At 44.4% G+C, this 22,184-nt stretch overlaps 1 protein-coding gene across 3 annotated transcripts in view; it reads right to left on the bottom strand.

Moving 5' to 3' along the window:
* Window positions 1-22,184, bottom strand: part of LOC139562617 (attractin-like protein 1) — a 290,320-nt gene that overhangs the window by 23,576 nt on the left and 244,560 nt on the right. For 2 of the 3 annotated variants that reach the window (XM_071380434.1, XM_071380436.1), the window contains one exon: window positions 21,296-21,409. The exons of the other annotated variant lie outside the window; for it this stretch is intronic. In XM_071380434.1, the coding sequence (XP_071236535.1) occupies window positions 21,296-21,409 (114 nt within the window). The remainder of the gene's footprint in view (window positions 1-21,295; window positions 21,410-22,184) is intronic. 3 annotated transcript variants of the gene reach the window in all.

A 22,184-nucleotide genomic window follows, 5' to 3' on the forward strand; every position in this document is an offset into this window, starting at 1 on the left:
TGTGTGTGTGTGTGTCTTCACAGTCTCCGCTTTTCCATAACATGTATTTGTATCTGTTTTTTCAGTCTGATTTTACTGCTTGCATCAGTTACTTGATGTGGAATAGAGTTCCATGTAGTCATGGCTCTATGTAGTACTGTGTGCCTCCCATAATCTGTTCTGGACTTGGGGACTGTGAAGAGACCTCTGGTTGCATGTCTTGTGGGGTATGCATGGGTGTCCGAGCTGTGTGCGAGTCATTTAAACAGACAGCTCGGTGCATTCAACATGTCAATACCTCTCACAAATACAAGTAGTGATGAAATCAATCTGAAAAGCGTGCCCAAATTAAACTGCCTGCTACTCAGGCCCAGAAGATAGGATATGCATATAATTAGTAGATTTGTATAGAAAACACTCTAAAGTTTACAAAGCTGTTAAAATAATGGCTGTGAGTATAACAGAACTGATATGGCAGGCAAAAACCAGAGGAAAATCCAACCAGGAAGTACTATTATTTTGAAAGTTTTGTTTTTCCATTGAAAGCCTATTCACCATACAAAGTTCACGAGCTCTGTGGCTTCTAAGATTTTTGGATATAAATATGGACTTATTGAACAAATCATACATGTATTGTGTAACATGAAGTCCTAAGAGTGCCATCTGATGAAGATCATCAAAGGTTAGTGATTAATTTGATCTCTATTTCTGCTTTTTGTGACTCCTCTCTTTGGCTGGAAAATGGCTGTATGGTTTTCTGTGACTAGGTGCTGACCTAACATAATCGCATGGTGTGCTTTCGCAGTAAAGCCTTTTTGAAATCGGACACTGTGGTTGGATTTACAAGAAGTTTATGTTTAAAATGGTGGATAATACTTGTATGTTTGAGGGATTTTAATTATGGGATTTCTGTTGTTTTGAATTTGGCGCCCTGCAATTTCACTGGCTGTTGCTTGTACCAGAGAGGATATTAGTTGCTCTATATTATATATTTCTATATTAGTTGCTATAAATTCTCTGTATTATTCTCTATATTAGGTATTTCTATGTTAGTTGCTATATTATTCTCTATATTAGATATTTCTATATTAGTTGCTCTATGTTAGAAAGGTCTTAGCCATGTGTTATGAGTCTTTGAAGTTGGCTTTGTCTGACCCATCTAAACATTCCAGGTCATTGGAAGGGAGAAATGTATTGTACATTTGTGTCTTCCAGCTATACTCCATAATTTTAACACTACTGTACTTGTATAAATAAAAACATTCCAAAACAAAACCGAAACAAACACAAAGCCCAAGCAGATGCTAGTCACATAACAACAGTCTATCATAGACAAAAGCAACTTGGTACGATGACTAGGGCTGTTGCAGTGACCGTATTTACTGCCACACCGGCGGTCACGAGTCATGAAGGCGGTCAAATTCGACGTGACCGTTTAGTCACAGTAATTAGGCTTCTCCAAGCTCTGATACTGCTGATGCTCATTAGTAGTCACCAAACTTGCTAACTGCCAGGTACTCAGCACTCTATTGTCCTTCTAATCACTCTAACATCAATACAAATGTAACCGAAAATCGAATCAAACACTTCATGACAGCCCATGAACGCCGGAGGGGCGCCGAGGGGATGGCTGCCATTTTATGGGCTCTTAACCCACCATGCTATTATTATAATTTTTCTCGCATTGTTTGTAACTTATTTTGCACATAATGTTGCTGCTACCGTCTCTTATAACAGAAAACAGATTCTGGACATCAGAAAAGTGACCTTGAACAGGATGAAGAATTTTTCTTTAATGAGTCGACGAGAGGGATTTACTCCAGACACCTGACGAGGCCCTAATCCCCGTCATTCACAGGAGAAAGACGGAGATATCGCGGAAGGAGATCGGGGTGCCTTGTAAGGATCCAGCGATGAGTGGTTAATCTGTCTTTGCCATTGGTACTATTGGCCAACGTACAATCGCTGGATAATAAAGTGGACGAACTACAAGCACGTATATTCTACCAACGAGACATTAAACACTGTAATATCTTATGTTTCACCGAGTCGTGGCTGAGCGACGACATGAATAACATACAGCTGGCGGGTTACACACTATCAGTAGGATAGAACAGCCTCTGGTAAGACGAGGTGTTTCGGTCTATGTAAATTTATAACCAACAGTTGGTGCACGATATCTAAGGAAGTCTCGAGGTTTTGCTCGGCTGAGGTAGAGTATCTCATGATAAGCTGTAGATCACACTATCTACCAAGAGAGTTTTCATCTATATTCTTTGTAGCTGTCTATTTACCACGACAAACTGATGCTGGCACTAAGACCGCACCCAGTGAGTTGTATACGACCATAAACAAACAGGAAAACGCTCATCCAGAGACGGCACTCCTAGTGGCCGGGGACTTTAATGCAGGGAAACTTAAATACGTTTAACCTCATTTCTACCAGCGTGTTAAATGTGCAACCAGAGAGAAAAAAACTCTAGATCACCTTTACTCCACACACAGAGACACATGCAAAGATCTCCCTCGCCTTCCATTTGGCAAATCTGACCATAATTCTATCCTCCTGATTCCTGCTTAAAAGCAAAAACTAAAGCAGGAAGCACCAGTGACTCGGTCAATAAAAAAGTGGTCAGATGAAGCAGATGCTAAGCTACAGGACTGTTTTGCTAGCACAGACTGGAATATGTTCCGGGATTCTTCCGATGGCATTGAGGAGTACACCAAATCAGTCACTGTCGTCCCCACAGTGACTGTACGTACATACCTCAACCAGAAGCCATGGATTACAGGAAACATCTGCACTGAGATAAAGGGTAGAGCTGCCACTTTCAAGGAGCGGGACTCTAACCCGGAAGCATATAAGAAATCCAGCTATGCCCTCTGACAAACCATCAAACAGGCAATCGGTCAATAGAGGACTAAGATCAAATCGTACTACACCAGCTCCGACGCTCGTCGGATGTGGGAGGGCTTGCAAACTATTACAGACTGCAAAGGGAAGCACAGCCATGAGCTGCCCAGTGACACAAGCCTACCAGACGAGCTAAATTACTTCTATGCTCGCTTCGAGGCAAGCAACACTGAAGCATGCATGAGTAAGACCTTTAAACAGGTCAACATTCACAAGGCCGCAGACAGATTACCAGGACGTGTACTCCGAGCATGCGCTGACCAACTGGCAAGTGTCTTGACTGACACTTTCAACCTCTCCCTGTCTGATTCTGTAATACCAACATGTTTCAAGCAGACCACCATAGGACCACCATTGTCCCTGTGCCCAAAAACACTAAGGTAACCTGCCTAAATGACTACCGACCTGTAGCACTCACGTTTGTAACCATGAAGTGCTTTGAAAGGCTGGTCATGGCTCACAACACCATTATCCCAGAAACCCTAGACCCACTCCAACTTGCATACCGCACCAACAGATCCACAGATGATGCAATCTCTATTGCACTCCACACTGCCCTTTCACACCTGGACAAAAGGAACACCTATGTGAGAATGCTATTCATTGACTACAGCTCAGCATTCAACACCATAGGCCCTCAAATCTCATCACTAAGCTAAGGACCCTGGGACTAAACACCTCCCTCTGCAACTGGATCCTGGACTTCCTGAAGGGCCGCCCCCAGGTGGTAAGGGTAGGTAACAACACATCCGCCACGCTGATCCTCAACATGGGTGACCCTCAGGAGTGCGTGCTCAGTCCCCCTCCTGTACTCCCTGTTCACTCATGACTGCATGGCCAAGTACGACTCCAACACCATAATACATTTGCCAATGACACAACAACGGCGAGACAGCCTATATGGAGGATGTCAGAGACTTGACCGTGTGGTTGCCAGGACAACAACCTCTCCCTCAACGTGATCAAGACAAAGCAGATGATTGTGGACTACAGGAAAAGGAGGACCAAGCATGCCCCCATTCTCAACGATGGGGCTGTAAAATAAAAAGCATTACATGCATAATCGCATTCGCGGTCACTTTTGATAATGGTGCTTTTGCCGCTAATGGAACATTCGCGCTTATAGCCTACTGCCGTGTGCGCATTTCTGCGCTTATAATGTGAAGAAATAGCCTAATAATTAAAATATTTTAAACTAAACGTTCTGATCTGTTGAGTCAGCCTCATTGCGTAAAAAAGTATTTTTGATGCTAGTGTTTGTTTTAATATGGGGTCTATCGGATCCCCCAACTGTCCCAGACTATGTTTGGAATATTTATTTCTCTCACAGAATAGGTCGACTTTTGTACTATGGGGGATAGTAGATTGACATAGGCTAGTGCTTTTGCTGTTCGATAGGTCTACTCATCTTGTTGGTTGACGAAACAATGTGGACAGTTCTTCCAATATCTTCAATATGCACCTTGGAATTGGATAAGGACGTGCGCAGTTGCGCCCCCGATGTGTCCGTCTTCACTTGTAGCCTGTGAGAAAGACCCGATCACGTGATGGAGAGCCATGTGAATGAGAGGTGCTTCGGCGCACACAGCACTCAGGGAAAAGGGAATACTTATTATTCTATTTAGCTCAAGGGCACAACGGTCACTGGCCGCAAAAGGGCCACAAAGGGGATGCCGCCGGGAAATTTGAGTCATTAAGTGTTGTCAAATTGTGAATGAGAGACTGATGAAGTGTGTACAGCCTGCAAAAAAAACCAAAGCAGAGCTCATGCCTTTCAAGCGACTTTTTTTCAAATCATCATTAGAGTCGCATCATGCAACCTTACAATGTATTAAAAATCTAAACATATAGCCCAACGTTTGTAGAACAACTAAAGTTACATTAATAACTATAAATTAAACACATAGGAATACCTATTTCTTTGTTAACCACTCAACACAGAATAGCCGCATGTGCGCACTCCCTCAAATCGGTTGGAGAAATGATCCTTTCTATTTTATTCAGCTTTGTTCAATTGTATTCTTCATACTATAAAATAATATAAAATAATGCCACGGAATTCTAAGCAAATCTTGTCTGCTAAATGAACTAGTGTAGCCCACAGCCATATGGCATAGCCAGATCAGGGCCAAACATAAGGACAACTCAGAGTATGCTATTCTGTTCGTCTGAAATAGACTACATTTTCTTCATATCATTTTTCTTTAGACCGGTCTAAAATAAATAATGGATTTATTGTGAAGGTGTAGGCTATATTACATGGATTTAGACTTTTTTAAATGTAGATGTTCCAAAGGTCTGCATCAGTGGCTTGTAGGCTATGTGTGAAAGCCAGGAGATGCTAAATGTGTTTATGATAATTAATGGTCAATTACCTTGAGACCGGCAGTTATTTGCTTGACAATCACCGGCTGACAAAATTTCGTGTCCGCCACAGCCCTACTTTCACCATACCTTATGGTCGTACGAATGCCTGCCTTATTTTTACAAACAGTCTGGAATTTTCTCCATCCAGTCACAGTGAAGAGTGTGAACTGCAGGGAGGCAGAGAAGCAGCCATGTAAAGGCCACAGAGGGCACCCAGAACAAGATGTTGTTTTTTTACCTAGAAGCCTGCTTCACAGATTTACTAACCACTGGTGCTGAGCGATTGGTGCTTTTTGAGGTCGTTTCGGTTGGCTTATTAAAAAATAATCACGTTTTTTTTTTTATTTACGTTTCGATTATTTGGGTTGAATGCTGTAACACATTCAACCCATGATGGTATTGACTGCCCATTACTGCTTATCACTTATTACCATCATTTATTCACATTATTTAATAACATATTTCAGTTGTCTATATTATTTGATGACTTTATTATTTCATTCCAAGTGATCATCTCATCTTTATTGGGCTGCTGCCTATGCTGTCTGACAAAATCACTATTTTAGTAGTTCTTCTAGGTAAATAAGGCATTTTTAATGACTGCTGAATACCAACTATCAATAATTACCATGTTTTATGCGCTAACCTATGTAGAATATTGGCCTGTTGAAAACTCCCTACTTCATTGCACAGTTCAGGCTGGATCTGATTTATCTCTAGAGAAATTGTGCAATGTGCGCATTGAGCTCACAAAACCCCCTGAAAGAAATGGAATTCAAACAATTGAACCGACATCAGTCAATTAGTTGTTTAAAAAAAAGTGATGTATAATCTGTGAATCTGATGTTTTTTCCCCCGTTCAAAGAAATGAAGAAACCCTAACCTTAACCCTAACCCTAACCCTGACCCTTACCCTAACCCTAACCCTAACCCTTACCCTAACCTTAACCCTAACCCTTACCCTAACCGTAGCCATTTAAATCTTCTTCTTGAATGGGATGATGTCAGAGTTGGGACATCCCAAGGGTCCCATTTAGATGTTTCTGTTAACTAAAGAAGTTCATCATGAGGTTTGAACTTCTGAGAGGAGCCAGTGTATCATCTGGCAAATTGTTACATGTCCAACATGACATTTCCAGCGATGCAAAATATGCATCTCATCAGAATATTTGCCATAGAAAAAAAGGATTTCCTCCCAGTGAGATAAGATTTGGAAAATGTAAGAAGGGTTTGCCCTTTATTACACTTATTGTAATGCAATCTAGTCTCAGCCTGGTATCTGCTCATAGCCTGAGGAGAGGGATTGTGAACAGAGAAACTAGTAGCAGACAGACAGTTCTAAGAAACATCACTCTACATCTCCGCCTTATCCTCCCAGATCTGTGATGTACAGTAGGATGAGCGGAGCCATCCCTCTCCTCCTCCGCCCGTTAAATTCCACCTCACATCTTCTAAACACCTGTTTACTGTCTGAGACGGCTCGCAAACAAGACGTAAACAAGGCCCACAACACAGCAGACGCTCGCATCGCCGTGACAACCCCCTGCCACACTGGCATCGCCTGACTGGCACCTGGCACCCGCGGACGCTGGCAGGCTCCCTCTCACACCTGTCACAACACACACTGCACAGAAACATCAGCTTCACGGAGGGGTTCTGCTGTTTGCCAGCGTACTGGAGGAGACTCTGGGTCTTATTATAGTTGATAGAGCAGAGCAGACATAACACAAACATGTCTGGGGATGGAATGAGAGGGAGATCTGAACATGTCTGGGGATGGAATGAGAGGGAGATCTGAACATGTCTGGGGATGGAATGAGAGGGAGATCTGAACATGTCTGGGGATGGGATGAGAGGGAGATCTGAACATGTCTGGGGATGGAATGAGAGGGAGATCTGAACATGTCTGGGGATTGGATGAGAGGGAGATCTGAACATGTATGGGGATTGGATGAGAGGGAGATCTGAACATGTCTGGGGATGGGATGAGAGGGAGATCTGAACACGCCTGATGATGGGATGAGAGGGAGATCTGAACGGTGTCACAATAACTTTTTTAAGCGGTCTTTCATTTTCTGCCCAGCCACAGGTGGGCATTGCGCCATTTTAAGTGCTGCTGTGGAGCGATGTGCTGGGCTGGCATTGGAGTGGTATAGCTGAGTGAGTCGCTTTGAATCAACTGGGAGTTCGATCCGACTGAGGAGCTGTTTGTAAAGTGAATCATTTGCTGTGCTTTGAAGGCTCAGGGTATGGATCAGATGGATACATTCTACAGATTCAGCCAACCAACAGGTGTTAAGCCTAACACTGGTACCTGGTTTGTAATAGGCCTACTGCTCTGAATCAACATTCAAGGAGCAGAATGAATCTGAGCTGTATCACTCATGTGAATCAGACGTCAATCACCTCTCTGATTCAGTCACATAGCAAAGCTCTGAATCAGACAAGAAGTATAAGTCTGACAGTCAGGATGTCAGTGGGTAGTGTAATTAATGTGTGGCGCGCCAGTGAATCAGTCTCAGTAAAAGAGGTTATTATAGCATCTGCCTCTCTAACCTCAGGGTTCCTATTCAGAGTTAACCAGGCTGGAGCTGCCCGCTCATACTGAATCAGTCAGCAGCAGGAGAGACTGACTCACCAGTCTAATGAGTGAGTGAGTAGTCACCACTACACTACTCAACTCTCTCATCTAAGTCTTCATGTGGGCCTGAAGCGTACATAGGACCTCTGGGGGCCTCATTCTCCCCCAGCTCCACCCAGTCCGCCTTCCCTAGCGTGGCCAACTCCATCCAGTCAGCCTCCCCTAGCGTGACCCAGCACCACCCAGTCCGCCTTCCCTAGCGTGGCCAACTCCATCCAGTCAGCCTCCCCTAGCGTGGCCCAGCTCCATCCAGTCAGCCTCCCCTAGCGTGACCCAGCACCACCCAGTCCGCCTTCCCTAGCGTGGCCAACTCCATCCAGTCAGCCTCCCCTAGCGTGGCCCAGCTCCATCCAGTCCGCCTGCCCTAGCGGGGCCTATCTCCTGGCTCAGAGAGCTGGTGTCTTCATGGAGCTAATCACGGTCAACACCCAAGTCAGAGTGCCAGAGCGTTGTCTCGGCAGACAGATTCATTAGCCACACTGCAGATGGATATAAAAAAAAATGAAGTGTCTACCCTGCTGCAAATGTCCATTTTAAATCAGTGCATCAGTGAGCGTAGCTACAATCCTATTAAGAAGGTGGGGGACGGAGAGGCTATTCTGCAGCCCCTCTCCTCTTCTCTTCGCCTCAGACGACAAATTAATCATCTCTCTAATGCTTCATGAAAGCCAAACTTTTTGCCTCCTAATTCGAGGTGGGGTATATCTTTCACTTCTTACCCCCTCACTATTAATGGGTATGATTAATGTGTTTTCTGAGGCCTCAGACGTGCTTGGGCATTAGCTGGGGAGGAGAGAGCCTCCCACACTCCAGAACGGTAGAAAGGCCATTATTTCAGAATGTTTGCTCCAAATTCATTATAGATTTCTACTTTTTTCAAAATGCTGAGATATTGATTACAAGATGAGGGGGAAACAAAGAAATAAGAGAAAGTCTTAATAGAAAAGTATAGATAGATTGATGAACAAAGAATGTCTGTCTGGTTACCTCAGGCGTAACGTACACCTGTACACCGATAGACACAACGCTACATTTGTTAATTCCTCTCACGAGTTTGCTGATTATATGTTGTACAGGCATCGCCAGCTGGAAACAAAGTGATAAAGTCACGCAGAACTGGAGCCCCGTAAACTGCATATTGTCCTTACTCCAGAGGATGCTTTCCTAAAAACGGTTAATTTATTCAGTCAACAAAATTGCCATGCGTGCCATAGCTGGCTCTACGAGGGACTTCTCATAGTCTCTTGGGCCATCCCCCAAAAATGCAATTCAGCGTAAACACAAAAGAGGCTCACCAAACTCTCTGTTGATGAGGGGGAATAAGAATAGATGGGTGGAGAGAGCCTAAACAAAGCACCTTTTCACTCACTTGACACACTCTCTCGCACGCTGAGCACACTCACAGCTAGTCCTTGGTGATCACACCAGCAGCAATAACTTCTCACTTCCTCCTTGTGTATCTGTGGAGCTGGCCACATCAAGAACAGCAGAGTAATCAATAGGGCCTTGAAAAGAGATTGCAATTCCAAGAAGGCATGAATGAAATGTCTCTGTCTATAGGATCCCTACTCCAGAGCGTTGGCCTCGGCCTTCAAATCCCCCTCACAAATGAGAGAATTGCTGTGACCAAGGGGACTCAATCAAACAGAGGACAATAAAGTCCAAGTGATAAAGGAAACATGCTCAATGCATGACAAGCAGCCCCAGTGTCAAATGGGACCTTTACTCTGAATATTCAACCAACTTGATAGCACTACCTCATCTGCATTACCAAAAGCTCACCCATTGTCTCCAAGGTTACATGAGTGACGCACTAGCACCACTTCACGTGTCTACAGCTCCTCTTGAGTGCCCAGAATAGTCGACGTCACTCGTTGTAATTTCCGATGTATCTGTCATAACCAATGTTCCCTCAAAAAAAAAATCCGGCACTGAGCAGATTTCAGGTCAGCTGAGCGTAAACTTAAACGTTGTGAAAATTCTGTGCAACTTCCAGGACGCGTTTACTGTGAACACTGAGGCTGTACCCACTTTAAGTTACAGTTATAACAGTGGCCAAGTAGGTTACTGTAGCTATTTGATCATAATGTAGACCTACCAGAGTGGCCTAACATCAAAAACAATGGAGATAATACATCCCATAACATTTTAACATGGAAATAGCTGTTCTATCATTCAGCCTACAGTAGCAGCCAATGTGTGGTGTTCAATGTAGGCCTACATCCAATGAGACTTTTGAAAAAAACTTGCAGGGCTTGACATTGACCAGTTTATCCACTTGTCCTTCAGATAAGGAGGTGACTGAAAATGTTGTTGTGCTGTTTGATTCAAGAAAACACTTTACAAAATAAAATGCATTATTAATCCTATACCATTATTATAGAGAATCAGACAAAGTTTGCTACCATCTGCCTATTGGCTACTTAGCTTATTCAAGCCTGTCTCAAAATACAAAACTGCCCCATTAACACAAAAAAAAGCTATTTACCGGACTTGCTTTTCAAAGATGCCTAGAAATGTACACATTTTGTGCTCTTGTAGGAAGCAATCACACCCCTATTGCTGACTACAAATTATCTATAACTGGGCTAATAACTCACTAACTAGCAGAGGATATGAACAAAATGTGCACACATGGCTATCACAACTCTCGCTTTAATCTCAAAACAAGCACATCTACTCACGACCGCTCATGCTGTAAACACAGTCCAGTTCAAAGTAAATGACACAGATCCATATACTGTATGGCAATGGTCTATTTGCATATAGGCCTACTGCAGCTCTGATTGTTTATGCCGCACAGGTCTGTGTACAGTACGGTCTGAGTAGTGCGTGTCAATGCAATATAATCCTACTCCGATGCGTTCTGCCTACAACAAAATCTCTTGCATAGTTCGTTTTGTTTCGGGATGTTGCATTGAAAGTGGCTAATATTGCGTTGATTTGATGACAACTGCCACAGTAATGGGAAACATTGATGGTGTTAACAGGGAAAACTCTATAACAGTGGTCACCAACCTTTTCTGAGTCAAGATCACTCTCTGAGTCAAAATGCAAGCCGAGATCTTCCGCTCAGATTTTATTTAACATAACTTAAAAAACTTAAGCCTATGCAACATTAACCAATTAAAAATAGTTCTGTAGCAATGAGGATTATGCAGCAGGCTATAGGCCTAATACATTATCACCGCATATTGGCTTTCCTTGAATTGCCCTGACAATGAATTGTTGTTCGGGTCATGGCAGACAGCGTCGTGATGGTGAGCGGTTTGCTAATGTCAATGTGGTGAACACAATTTGAGGTAAGCTATATGATCACACAGGTAATAGATCCATTGTTGTATTACTTGTGAAGCACAGCTGAGTGAGCATACATTTAACATTTATTTTACTGGGCTGACTGTCTGCATCTGATGGTCTGTCTCAGTGGAGGGAGAGAGCAGCAGACTGAGGGTCCGCCTCAACATCCCTCCGCTCTGCCTTTCCTCCACTGACACTGACCAAAAAAAGAACACCGTCTTCCAGCTGATGGCTCATACACAAATTCTCGTTGTTACTCTTATGAACAGAGAAAGTGAAATATTCCTTGATATTAAAAAAGACCCAAGCTGCTAATAATAACAATGCAAGCCTACAGTATAAATATACTTCCCTACTCATTCATTACTGCTGCAGTGCTTGTTGTAGCACTGAGTGGAAACAGGAAGAACGTGCATTTTATGGCTTATAAAAGTGTTGAATACAAAGTGTTGACAGTGCTGAGTAAAAACTTAAACATGAATTTACTCATAAAAACAGCAGCTCTTTGCTGTATTCGTTGACAGTCTCTCTCTAATCATGGTTTTAAACATTTTGAAATCTCACAGTATCAACTTTGCTGTAGCTTTCTTTTATGTCTGCTACATTACTGCAGACATAGACCTATAGTGCACTTGATTTGCTCTCTGGGTCCGATGGGAAGTTTGTACCTTCAGACACATGCAATGGTTCAAAATGGAAACAGTTCAGGGTCTCCCGAACGGCGCACCAGTCTAAGGCACTGCCCGAGATGAAAAAACAGCAACAAAACAAGGCTTCATCCTTGTTTTTTTTTTTTTTACAGAAATGTTTGGCGATCGACTAGGAATGTCTTGGAGAACAACCAGTCAGTTGGTGACCACTGTTCCACAAAGTCGAGTGAAATTCAATCTCGTGCTTTTCTCTGTGGGCTTATATTTCTGTGCGGCAGTCCAGGGGGAGATGCGCGGCAGACTCGGGGCTACTGCGAGCGAGCGCACATGCGCAGCTTAGACGGGACATTGGTCATAACCCTGCCTGCATGTCTTTATACCCTCCATATCTGTCATAACCCTGCCTGCATGTCTTTATACCCTCCATATCTGTCATAACCCTGCCTGCATGTCGTTATACCCTCCATATCTGTCATAACCCTGCCTGCATGTCTTTAAACCCTCCATATCTGTCATAACCCTGCCTGCATGTCTTTAAACCCTCCATATCTGTCATAACCCTGCCTGCACGTCTTTAAACCCTCCATATCTGTCATAACCCTGCCTGCACGTCTTTAAACCCTCCATATCTGTCATAACCCTGCCTGCAAGTCTTTATACCCTCCATATCTGTCATAACCCTGCCTGCATGTCTTTAAACCCTCCATATCTGTCATAACCCTGCCTGCATGTCTTTAAACCCTCCATATCTGTCATAACCCTGCCTGCATGTCTTTAAACCCTCCATATCTGTCATAACCCTGCCTGCATGTCTTTAAACCCTCCATATCTGTCATAACCCTGCCTACATGTCTTTATACCATCCATATCTGTCATAACCCTGCCTGCATGTCGTTATACCCTCCATATCTGTCATAACCCTGCCTGCATGTCTTTATACCCTCCATATCTGTCATAACCCTGCCTACATGTCTTTATACCCTCCATATCTGTCATAACCCTGCCTGCATGTCGTTATACCCTCCATATATGTCATAACCCTGCCTGCATGTCTTTAAACCCTCCATATCTGTCATAACCCTGCCTGCATGTCTTTATACCTTCCATATCTGTCATAACCCTGCCTGCAAGTCTTTATACCCTCCATATCTGTCATAACCCTGCCTGCATGTCTTTAAACCCTCCATATCTGTCATAACCCTGCCTGCATGTCGTTATACCCTCCATAGCTGTCATAACCCTGCCTGCATGTCTTTAAACCCTCCATATCTGTCATAACCCTGCCTGCATGTCTTTAAACCCTCCATATCTGTCATAACCCTGCCTGCATGTCTTTAAACCCTCCATATCTGTCATAACCCTGCCTGCATGTCTTTAAACCCTCCATATCTGTCATAACCCTGCCTGCATGTCTTTAAACCCTCCATATCTGTCATAACCCTGTCTGCATGTCTTTATACCCTCCATATCTGTCATAACCCTGCCTGCATGTCTTTAAACCCTCCATATCTGTCATAACCCTGCCTGCATGTCTTTAAACCCTCCATATCTGTCATAACCCTGCCTGCATGTCTTTAAACCCTCCATATCTGTCATAACCCTGCCTGCACACACAGACCTAGAAGTTCCACCTCTGTTGACACAACAGCAGCTAGCGCACGCTAATGGACTGATTAATGCAATCAAACGATAACCTCTGATCCACAGGACTATTGAGGTCCATCTGCTTGCAGCAAGTTCACTGTAGCCTGATTGCGTGTAATGACTGTAGAGGCAAAATGGTGATGAAGGTCTCTTCAAGAACAAATTCATTATGCATCAATGGTTGAACATGTCAGACCTACCCTGGATAGAATGGCACCGTGTGTCATTGACAGATACACAGACACACAGACACACACAGTTACATTTAGCAGATGCTCGTATCCAGAGCAACTTACAGGAGCAATTAGGGTACTTGCTCAAGGGCACAGACAGCTTTTTTACCAAGTCGGCTAGGGTATTCGAACCAGCGACCTTTCGGTTACTGACCCAACGCTCTTAACCGCTAGGCAACCTGCCACCCACATATAACCAGTTTGCCAATAATGTTGGCTGAATAGTATGCAGCAATAATTTTGGCATTCAGTGGGTTAGGGTTCGGTGATACTAGGCATCCTGCAATGGGACATCAGAAAACCATTATCATGTCTAGTGTCAATGTTAACTGCCCAGACTCACTACTAAACAATGACAGAGCCCATTTTCCTCCTATCACAAAGACAGTGTCAATAACAGCCAATAGCAGAATGACTTGTACTTGTCCTCGTGCTAATAGGCGGTTCTATGAGACACTGTCAAAAATGCAAGTCCACATATTCAGTTTCATCACTGTCTCTTTACATCCCATAACCACGGATCAGTACCCAGCACCCACAACTGGTACCCAGCCTCTGGTACCCAGCCCATAAATCTGGTACCCAGCCCGTACATCTGGTACTCAGCCTTTGCTACCCAGCTCGTACATCTGGTACCCAGCCCATCCAACTGATACCCAGCACATACCTCTGGAACCCAGCCCATACATCTGGTACCCAGCTTCTACTACCCAGCCCATACATCTGGTACCCAGCCCATACAACTGGTACCCAGCCCATACCTCTGGAACCCAGCCCATACCTCTGGAACCCAGCCCATACCTCTGGTACCCAGCCCATACCTCTGGTACCCAGCCCATGCCTCTGGTACCCAGCCCATGCCTCTGGAACCCAGCCCATACATCTGGTACCCAGCTTCTGCTACCCAGCCCATACATCTGGTACCCAGCCCATACAACTGGTACCCAGCCTCTGCTACCCAGCCCATACATCTGGTACCCAGCCCATACATCTGGTACACAGCCCATACATCTGGTACACAGCATCTGCTACCCAGCCCATACATCTGGTACCCAGCCCACACATCTGGTACCCAGCCCATACATCTGGTACCCAGCCCACACATCTGGTACCCAGCCCACACATCTTGTACCCAGCCCACACATCTGGTACCCAGCCCATACATCTGGTACTCAGCCCATACATCTGGTACTCAGCCCACACATCTGGTACCCAGCCCACACATCTGGTACCCAGCCCACACATCTGGTACCCAGCCCACACATCTGGTACCCAGGCCATACATCTGGTACTCAGCCCATACATCTGGTACTCAGCCCACACATCTGGTACCCAGCCCACACATCTGGTACCCAGCCCACACATCTGGTACCGAGCCCACACATCTGGTAATCAGCCCGTACATCTGGTAACCAGCCCGTACATCTGGTACCCAGCCCATACATCTGGTACTCAGCCTCTGCTACCCAGCCCGTACATCTGGTACTCAGCCTCTGCTACCCAGCCCGTACATCTGGTACCCAGCCCATCCAACTGATACCCAGCTTATACTTCTGGAAACTAGCCCATACATCTGGTACCCAGCCCACACATCTGGTACCCAGTCCATACATCTTGTACCCAGCCCATACATTTGCTACCCAGCCCATACATCTGGTACCCAGCCCATATATCTGGTACCCAGCCCATAAATCTTGTACCCAGCCCGTACATCTGGTACTCAGCCTCTGCTACCCAGCCTGTTCATCTGGTACTCAGCCCATACCTCTGGTACCCAGCCCATACATCTGGTACTCAGCCCATACCTCTGGTACCCAGCCCATAGAAGTAGTACCCAGCCCACGCATCTGGAACACAGCCCATACATCTGGTACCCAGCCCATACATCTGGTACCTAGCCCATACATCTGGAACCCAGCCCATACATCTGGAACCCAGCCCATACATCTGGAACCCAGCCCATACATCTGGAACACAGGCCTGCGCCGCACTGGTTGTAAATCAGATATGTTCTGTCCTGTTCTCGCCTCAAACACTAAGCAAAGCCCTATGAAAATGATGTATCCAATGTTTCAGTCTTAACGTGACCGTTTGCTAGGTCAGTTGAATCTGAGACAGCCGGAGAGGAGACAGGCAAACCATTACGCTCCGGAGGAGGAGTGAAGGAAGGGAGTGAAGGAAGGGGAGGGAGGGAATGGAGGGAGGGAAGGAATTGAGGGAGGGATCTGTGAGGAAAGGCAGAGGGTCGGCTCCACTGATCCTCTCAAAGCCTCTCCCTGGCTGACCTGTAGGTTACCTTTAGAGGAGCTTGTAAAGCAGGGTGAACAGGGTGCAGGTCTTCAGGGGGAGACTGAAGCTGTTATTTATGGATGTTTCATGCGAGCCCTTCATGGTGTGTGGATCTGGGAGGAATTATAGAGTTTGAATTGCAGTACCGTGACTGGGAAATAAATAGCTGGATATTCAGACCCAAAACAAAACATAACGTAACATGGCAGGCTTACCACAGTTAGATGGAAGGCCTGCGTTTGCCCTTGTGAAACGGTATGGTTGACAAGGATCCACAAGGATGAGACCAGGTATATTTAAAAAGACAAGATTGTGTCCATAACGGCCAAGAACAAGCTCCACATTTTTAGTTCTCACAGCATTTCGCCCTTCAAATGAAGAAGCTCAACAGAGGAGCATACAAAAAATAAGTTTAGCTTGGGACAAGCATCGTTTCTCAAACAAGTAAAAACGTCCCCACCTGCTGTTTCCGAATAAACAAACTGCTACGGGGAAGGAGAGACAGAGTAGTAAGACAGGTTTCTACCCTCACGGAAAGCAGAATACCATCCAGGAAGATCCATCACTGCAGAATTTTCCACATTTGCCACCGAAACACAGTGTTTGCTCAGCTGAGATTGATAGTTATGGACAAATGGGAAAGAGAGAGGCTGGGAGTCAGTTTACCCAGCTGAATCAGCAGGTGACTCCATCATAGCACTGAAATATGCTTTGGCCACCATTGTAATAGTCCAGGCTTTGTGTTCAACGCAAATAGAACATTAGGAGGAATGTGTTTGTTCTGACCGAGCTGCTATTGACAAAGGGTGAGAGTTAATAACACTGCAACATGTGCCAAGACTCAAGCTTTTGCCCGCCTTTCTAAACTTTAAACTTGGTTGAGAACAGAGGCACAGGTTACTGCAAAGTAAACCTATGTCCAATTAATAATTGACAATGATGGAAGGTGTGTGTTTGCATGTATTTCTACATGTGTGTTGCTGAAGACACAGGTTTATTTAATCTGTGTTCCCTCTCCCCTGCTCCCTCTCTGATGAAAGGCTTTGTGGGTGCTGATCTGTGTTCCCTCTCCCCTGCTCCCTCTCTGATGAAAGGCTTTGTGGGTGCTGATCTGTGTTCCCTCTCCCCTGCTCCCTCTCTGATGAAAGGCTTTGTGGGTGCTGATAAACCACACAGCCTTTTTATCCCAGGTATCATAAATATTCTTTATCTCCTCACTGCTCCCCCCACAGCGTATGAAATCCCCCAGATTGGAAAATAAATACAGCGCATTAAAACCTTAGATATGAAATTGATTAATTTCTCCCCCTTAAATAGCATTATGACACCCAGCGCCATATATCACTCTGGGACGGAAGGAGAGGTGCGTCCGGGAGTCTTACAGATGCTCGTTGCTGTAGGCTCATCGGCTTTACGACGTTACGCGGATGTTGTATAGATGTGATTGATGCTGATGAGTTACCTCTTGTTTTATACTGTGGCCCAGTTATTTTGAGCCACAGTATAAAACAAGAGAGGAGGGGGAACTGGTGTGTGATTTACCTTCTAGACGGGTAGTTCACTCTATGGTTATTATAGACTCAAGATTGGGGTCTTTTGCCCTTACATTAAAACGGGTTGTTGTCTTTTCGCTTGTGTTGTTCAACTTTTGACTCAGGTTGTGTGGTGTGCTTCTAGCAGGCCTGTTTTACAGAGAGCCCTCAGGTCACTGATGAATAATAACAGCTCCAGACATCCTTTATCAACGGCAGGGGAGGGTAGGGGACAAATGACTGGAGCCCAGGACCTATTTCACTCCCCTTTGGCCTTAGGCTCACTGGCGTAGCACACACACCTGTAAGGGGTCACGAGCTTAGGAGGCTCCCAACCCCATGAAATTAGCTTTAAAACAGCAACATTTTCTCTCAGCCTCATGGCCAAATGTGTAGAATAGCAGGAACTTAGCTCAGGGATTCTTGAGTCGGGGAATGTCTGGCAGGGAAACTATTTTGATAGTTAGAAAAAATTTATTGTTGCATTATTTGAGCTTAAAATGTACGTTTAGCATAATTTTCTGTGGCAAATATTGGTTTTGGGAAATTTTTTTATACTTTAAATATTATTCATTTCCATGTCGGCTCTATGGCTGGAAATGCCCTTGTCCGGAGCAAAGGATCCCAACTCCAAAATTTACATTTACATTTTAGTCATTTAGCAGACGCTCTTATCCAGAGCGACTTACAGTAGAGTGCATACATTTTATTACATTTTTTACATACTGAGACAAGTATATCCCTACCGGCCAAGAGCAGACGCTCTTATCCAGAGCGACTTACAGTAGAGTGCATACATTTTATTACATTTTTACATACTGAGACAAGGATATCCCTACCGGCCAAACCCTCCCTACCGGCCAAACCCTCCCTAACCCGGACGACGCTATGCCAATTGTGCGTCGCCCCACGGATCTCCCGGTTGCGGCCGGCTGCGACAGAGCCTGGGCGCGAACCCAGCCCAGCCTGGGCGCGAACCCAGAGACTCTGGTGGCGCAGCTAGCACTGCGATGCAGTGCCCTAGACCACTGCGCCACCCGGGAGACAGACCATGAGTGACCATGAATCTCCCAAAACATTTTTAAAATCCTAAAAACTTGTTGTAAAGGATATTAACTTCAGATAAATATTATTTAAAGTCAGAGGGTTATCTCAAAACTGTGATTCCTGAAAGATGTGTCCAGAGATTTAGTCAACTCTGTCAGATTAGTCTAAAATCCTAAACAGGGTCAGCTATACCATAAGGCCCCATTATTCATGTCCTCATTACATGTAGTCCAACAAGGTCACTCATGGTCTGTAAAGTTCCCTACTTTTAATTTAAACAAACAATACTGGAATCATCGTGTCATAACCATAAACTGTTAACATCTGCCTGATAGATTACTATAGACATACTGTAGGCCAAGGCAAAATACCCACACATGACGTTTGATTTGTTTTTTTAATGACATGCCATATAACCTAACCCTACTCTTTCATAGTGTGTATAGTGTGTACTTTGGATAGCTTGTCTTCCATCGACCACTCTGATGACAATAACTTATGTTTGTGCGGTTTTCATTGAAAACGCATCTGATTTTAAACTAATGATTCCAGATTATCTTACATCTGCTAGCAATATGTGCCTCCAATGACCTCTGTCTTGTTGATCTGATCCAGATGCAGGTTTTGTAATGAAATGTTATATTTCTCTGGGTAAATAACAGACTGTCACTTGTTTGCCTGACTTTTACCAGATGTCAATAATTGCAGCTGGTTTTTTGAAGATTCTCAGAAAAGAGAATGTCTTTAAAACGTTGTGTTTGAAGAGAACCTCAGAAAGACTTAAGTTCATCTCGCTTGTTCTGAACTCTCTACGAGGGGCTGGGTGTGGGATGGAATCCACAAAACACACCGTCTCTCAAGAGTTGTGTGAGACATTACTCACCTCAGAAGAGTTTTTGAGGATCCTTGAGAGTGAAATACAGTTTAGCAGCACCTAGGAGCTGTGTGAAAAACGTCATTTCCACTTAGCGGACGTTAGCTAACTGCTCCATTGAGAAAGGGCTTTAAGTCACTGCGTTATCCATCTGATCAGATGACAGGTAAGGCAAAATGTGCCAACCTCCTCATGGTATGTCCATTAAATAGAAACGTAACACTGCTTTAGATAAATTACACTAACCATCCCAATCATTCTTCATTTAGTGTGTGTGCCCTTCCTGCAGCCCAGTCTCTATTTTGGGGGAATTTAATCAAATTCCACCACTTTCCATACAATTCAAATGTAATATGCTTATCAAAATGCAGATTAAACCTTTGAAATTCCCTCCTGCACACCTTTTCCTAATGGATTTGGCCACAATACACCTGTACATAAAAACACAGGTCCAGAACTTGCTGTTACACAATAACTGTCCAAATTAGGTATGAAATCCTATGATGAATACATTCATTCATCAGCAAGTATGACAGTTGAAACTATTTTCTTATTTAATATACAATTATGCTAAATAGTCCATGTGGAGCAACACCAGATGTTACTTAATTAACCTTTATGTGAAGATACCGTTCCATTTCATTGTTTCTCACCTTCAGGAGCTCAAAATGTGAGAAACATGAAAATAACAAGAAAATCAATTCTGAGTTGGACGACGATAAATGCAGTAGCGTTAGCTGGGGGGGAAAATCACTAATCTAAGGGTTTACTGCTAACATAGGGTATGTGCCCATGCAGTATAATAGCACCATCTACTATGGCTTGGGATGAGTCTATTGGCTTGGGATGAGTCTATTCCTGGAGGCAGAACTGAGCGATTTCCGCTAGATGGGCCAGCTTCAAAGTCAAAATTGGCTATATTGTAAAATGTAATTTAAGGTTAGGGTTAGGCATTAGGGTTAGCAGGGTGGTTAAGGTTAGGCCTAAGGTTAGGTTTAAAATCAATTCTTATGACTTGGCTGTGCCAGCTAGTGACCACTCTGCAGAGCTGCCTCCAAAACAAGATTCATGTCAAAAAACGCTAACCTGCATCTACTATATTAATAACAGAAATTATGCATTCAGAGCATACGTTGTCTCCCGAAACTCACTATCAATTTCACTAAAGCCAGATGTGGACTGGCCGGCAGGCAGCAACTGTTAGAGATTTGTGGTAGAGGCAGTAAATCTTTTATGAAACAGAGACCTGGAGAACACACACAACCACTAGGGATTTTCAGAGGCTGATTATCAGATCATACCCAATACCCATAGAGGGAGATTGTAAACACAATTCAGAAAGTCATATATTGGAGGCAAACTAGTAATACCCTTTTCATACTACTGACACTAGCCGAGCCAAGATAAGCCAAGCTGTACTGCGTTGGCCTGGTTATACATCCACTGTAGCTGCTGGAACTGTGCTGGAAAGGAACCTGTGAAAAGGCCTAACCCATGGACCAATAGGGAATACAGCAGGACAAGGAATTGCTTTTCAGAATGTCCATATTTCATAACAAACCAGCCTTTACGGGTAAGGCCACGCTAAACTCTGGACATATTCTTTGTTGTGTGATTTCCAACAATGCCTTCAGTACTTGTTTGAGTAAGCCACATATGTTTTGCATTTCAAGTTGTGAAAATTACCTGCTTTTTCACACCCACGCTGCAGTGTCTACACACAACATTGAATGCTGTGGGCGATCTCGGTATCAAGCCTGGATTCCAGGGTGTCACCATCGCCATGGAAAACAATATGCTAATGAACTGCATTTAAGGTACACACCTCCATCAGCCCCTGCAGCAGCTCTTCCTGTTCCTGGTCGACACCTACATCCAGCGCCACAGCAATCGAGGCAAAGGGACGGCTGGCCATCTGCTGTCGCTCCCGCATGAGCTGCTGTAGACGGGAACAAGGAGTGAGAAGGGAGCAGAAGAGACAAACAATAGGAGGGGTGGGGGAGAAAGAGGCAGAGGGGAAGAGAGGAGGGAGGAAAACTTAATAATGAGGAAGTGGCAGATGAACAAAGCCTGTGAGTCAGACGCTGAGCGGCTCTTTATCGGCGTGTGCTCCAAACACCCCGAAGAAAACAAACACAAACGGAGACAGGGTGGGAACAATAGTGTCGACAGGCAGGACCTGGCTAGATAGGGACCACACAGACACACAGTACAGATAAGAGCTGGTACACACACCTCTCACTCTCATGTATATGACTGTACACCCACACACTCATGCACACACACAAAGATACACACAAAGACACACACACAAAGATACACACAAAGACACACACCGACAGACACGTAAAACACACAGGTACACCGACACAGAAAAACGTATTCACTTCCCAAGCTTTTTCCGCTTCAATAAAGTTAGTTAGTTATTGGGCTTTTGTTTCTAGTGTTCTTGTTTTAGCTTGGGGGTAAGCACCTGTTCTATGCAAATCAGAGCAGTTATGCATAACGTTAGGCTTACATCGTCAATGTTCATGTTCCTGTTCATTGAGCTTCAGTAGAAAGTCTTGCTTGAGACATACCGTACTGGACAGTGGTAATAGGCTATTATGGTTGGGCGGTATGCAGATGTTTTTATACCGTTCCTGTACCCCCAGGGTATACGGAATTACCGGCAGTACACACAAGGGGTGCGATTTCTTTCCAAACGTAAACAA

Source organism: Salvelinus alpinus, chromosome 32 (genome assembly GCF_045679555.1).
Source record: "Salvelinus alpinus chromosome 32, SLU_Salpinus.1, whole genome shotgun sequence".
Taxonomy (NCBI): Eukaryota; Metazoa; Chordata; class Actinopteri; order Salmoniformes; family Salmonidae; genus Salvelinus; species Salvelinus alpinus.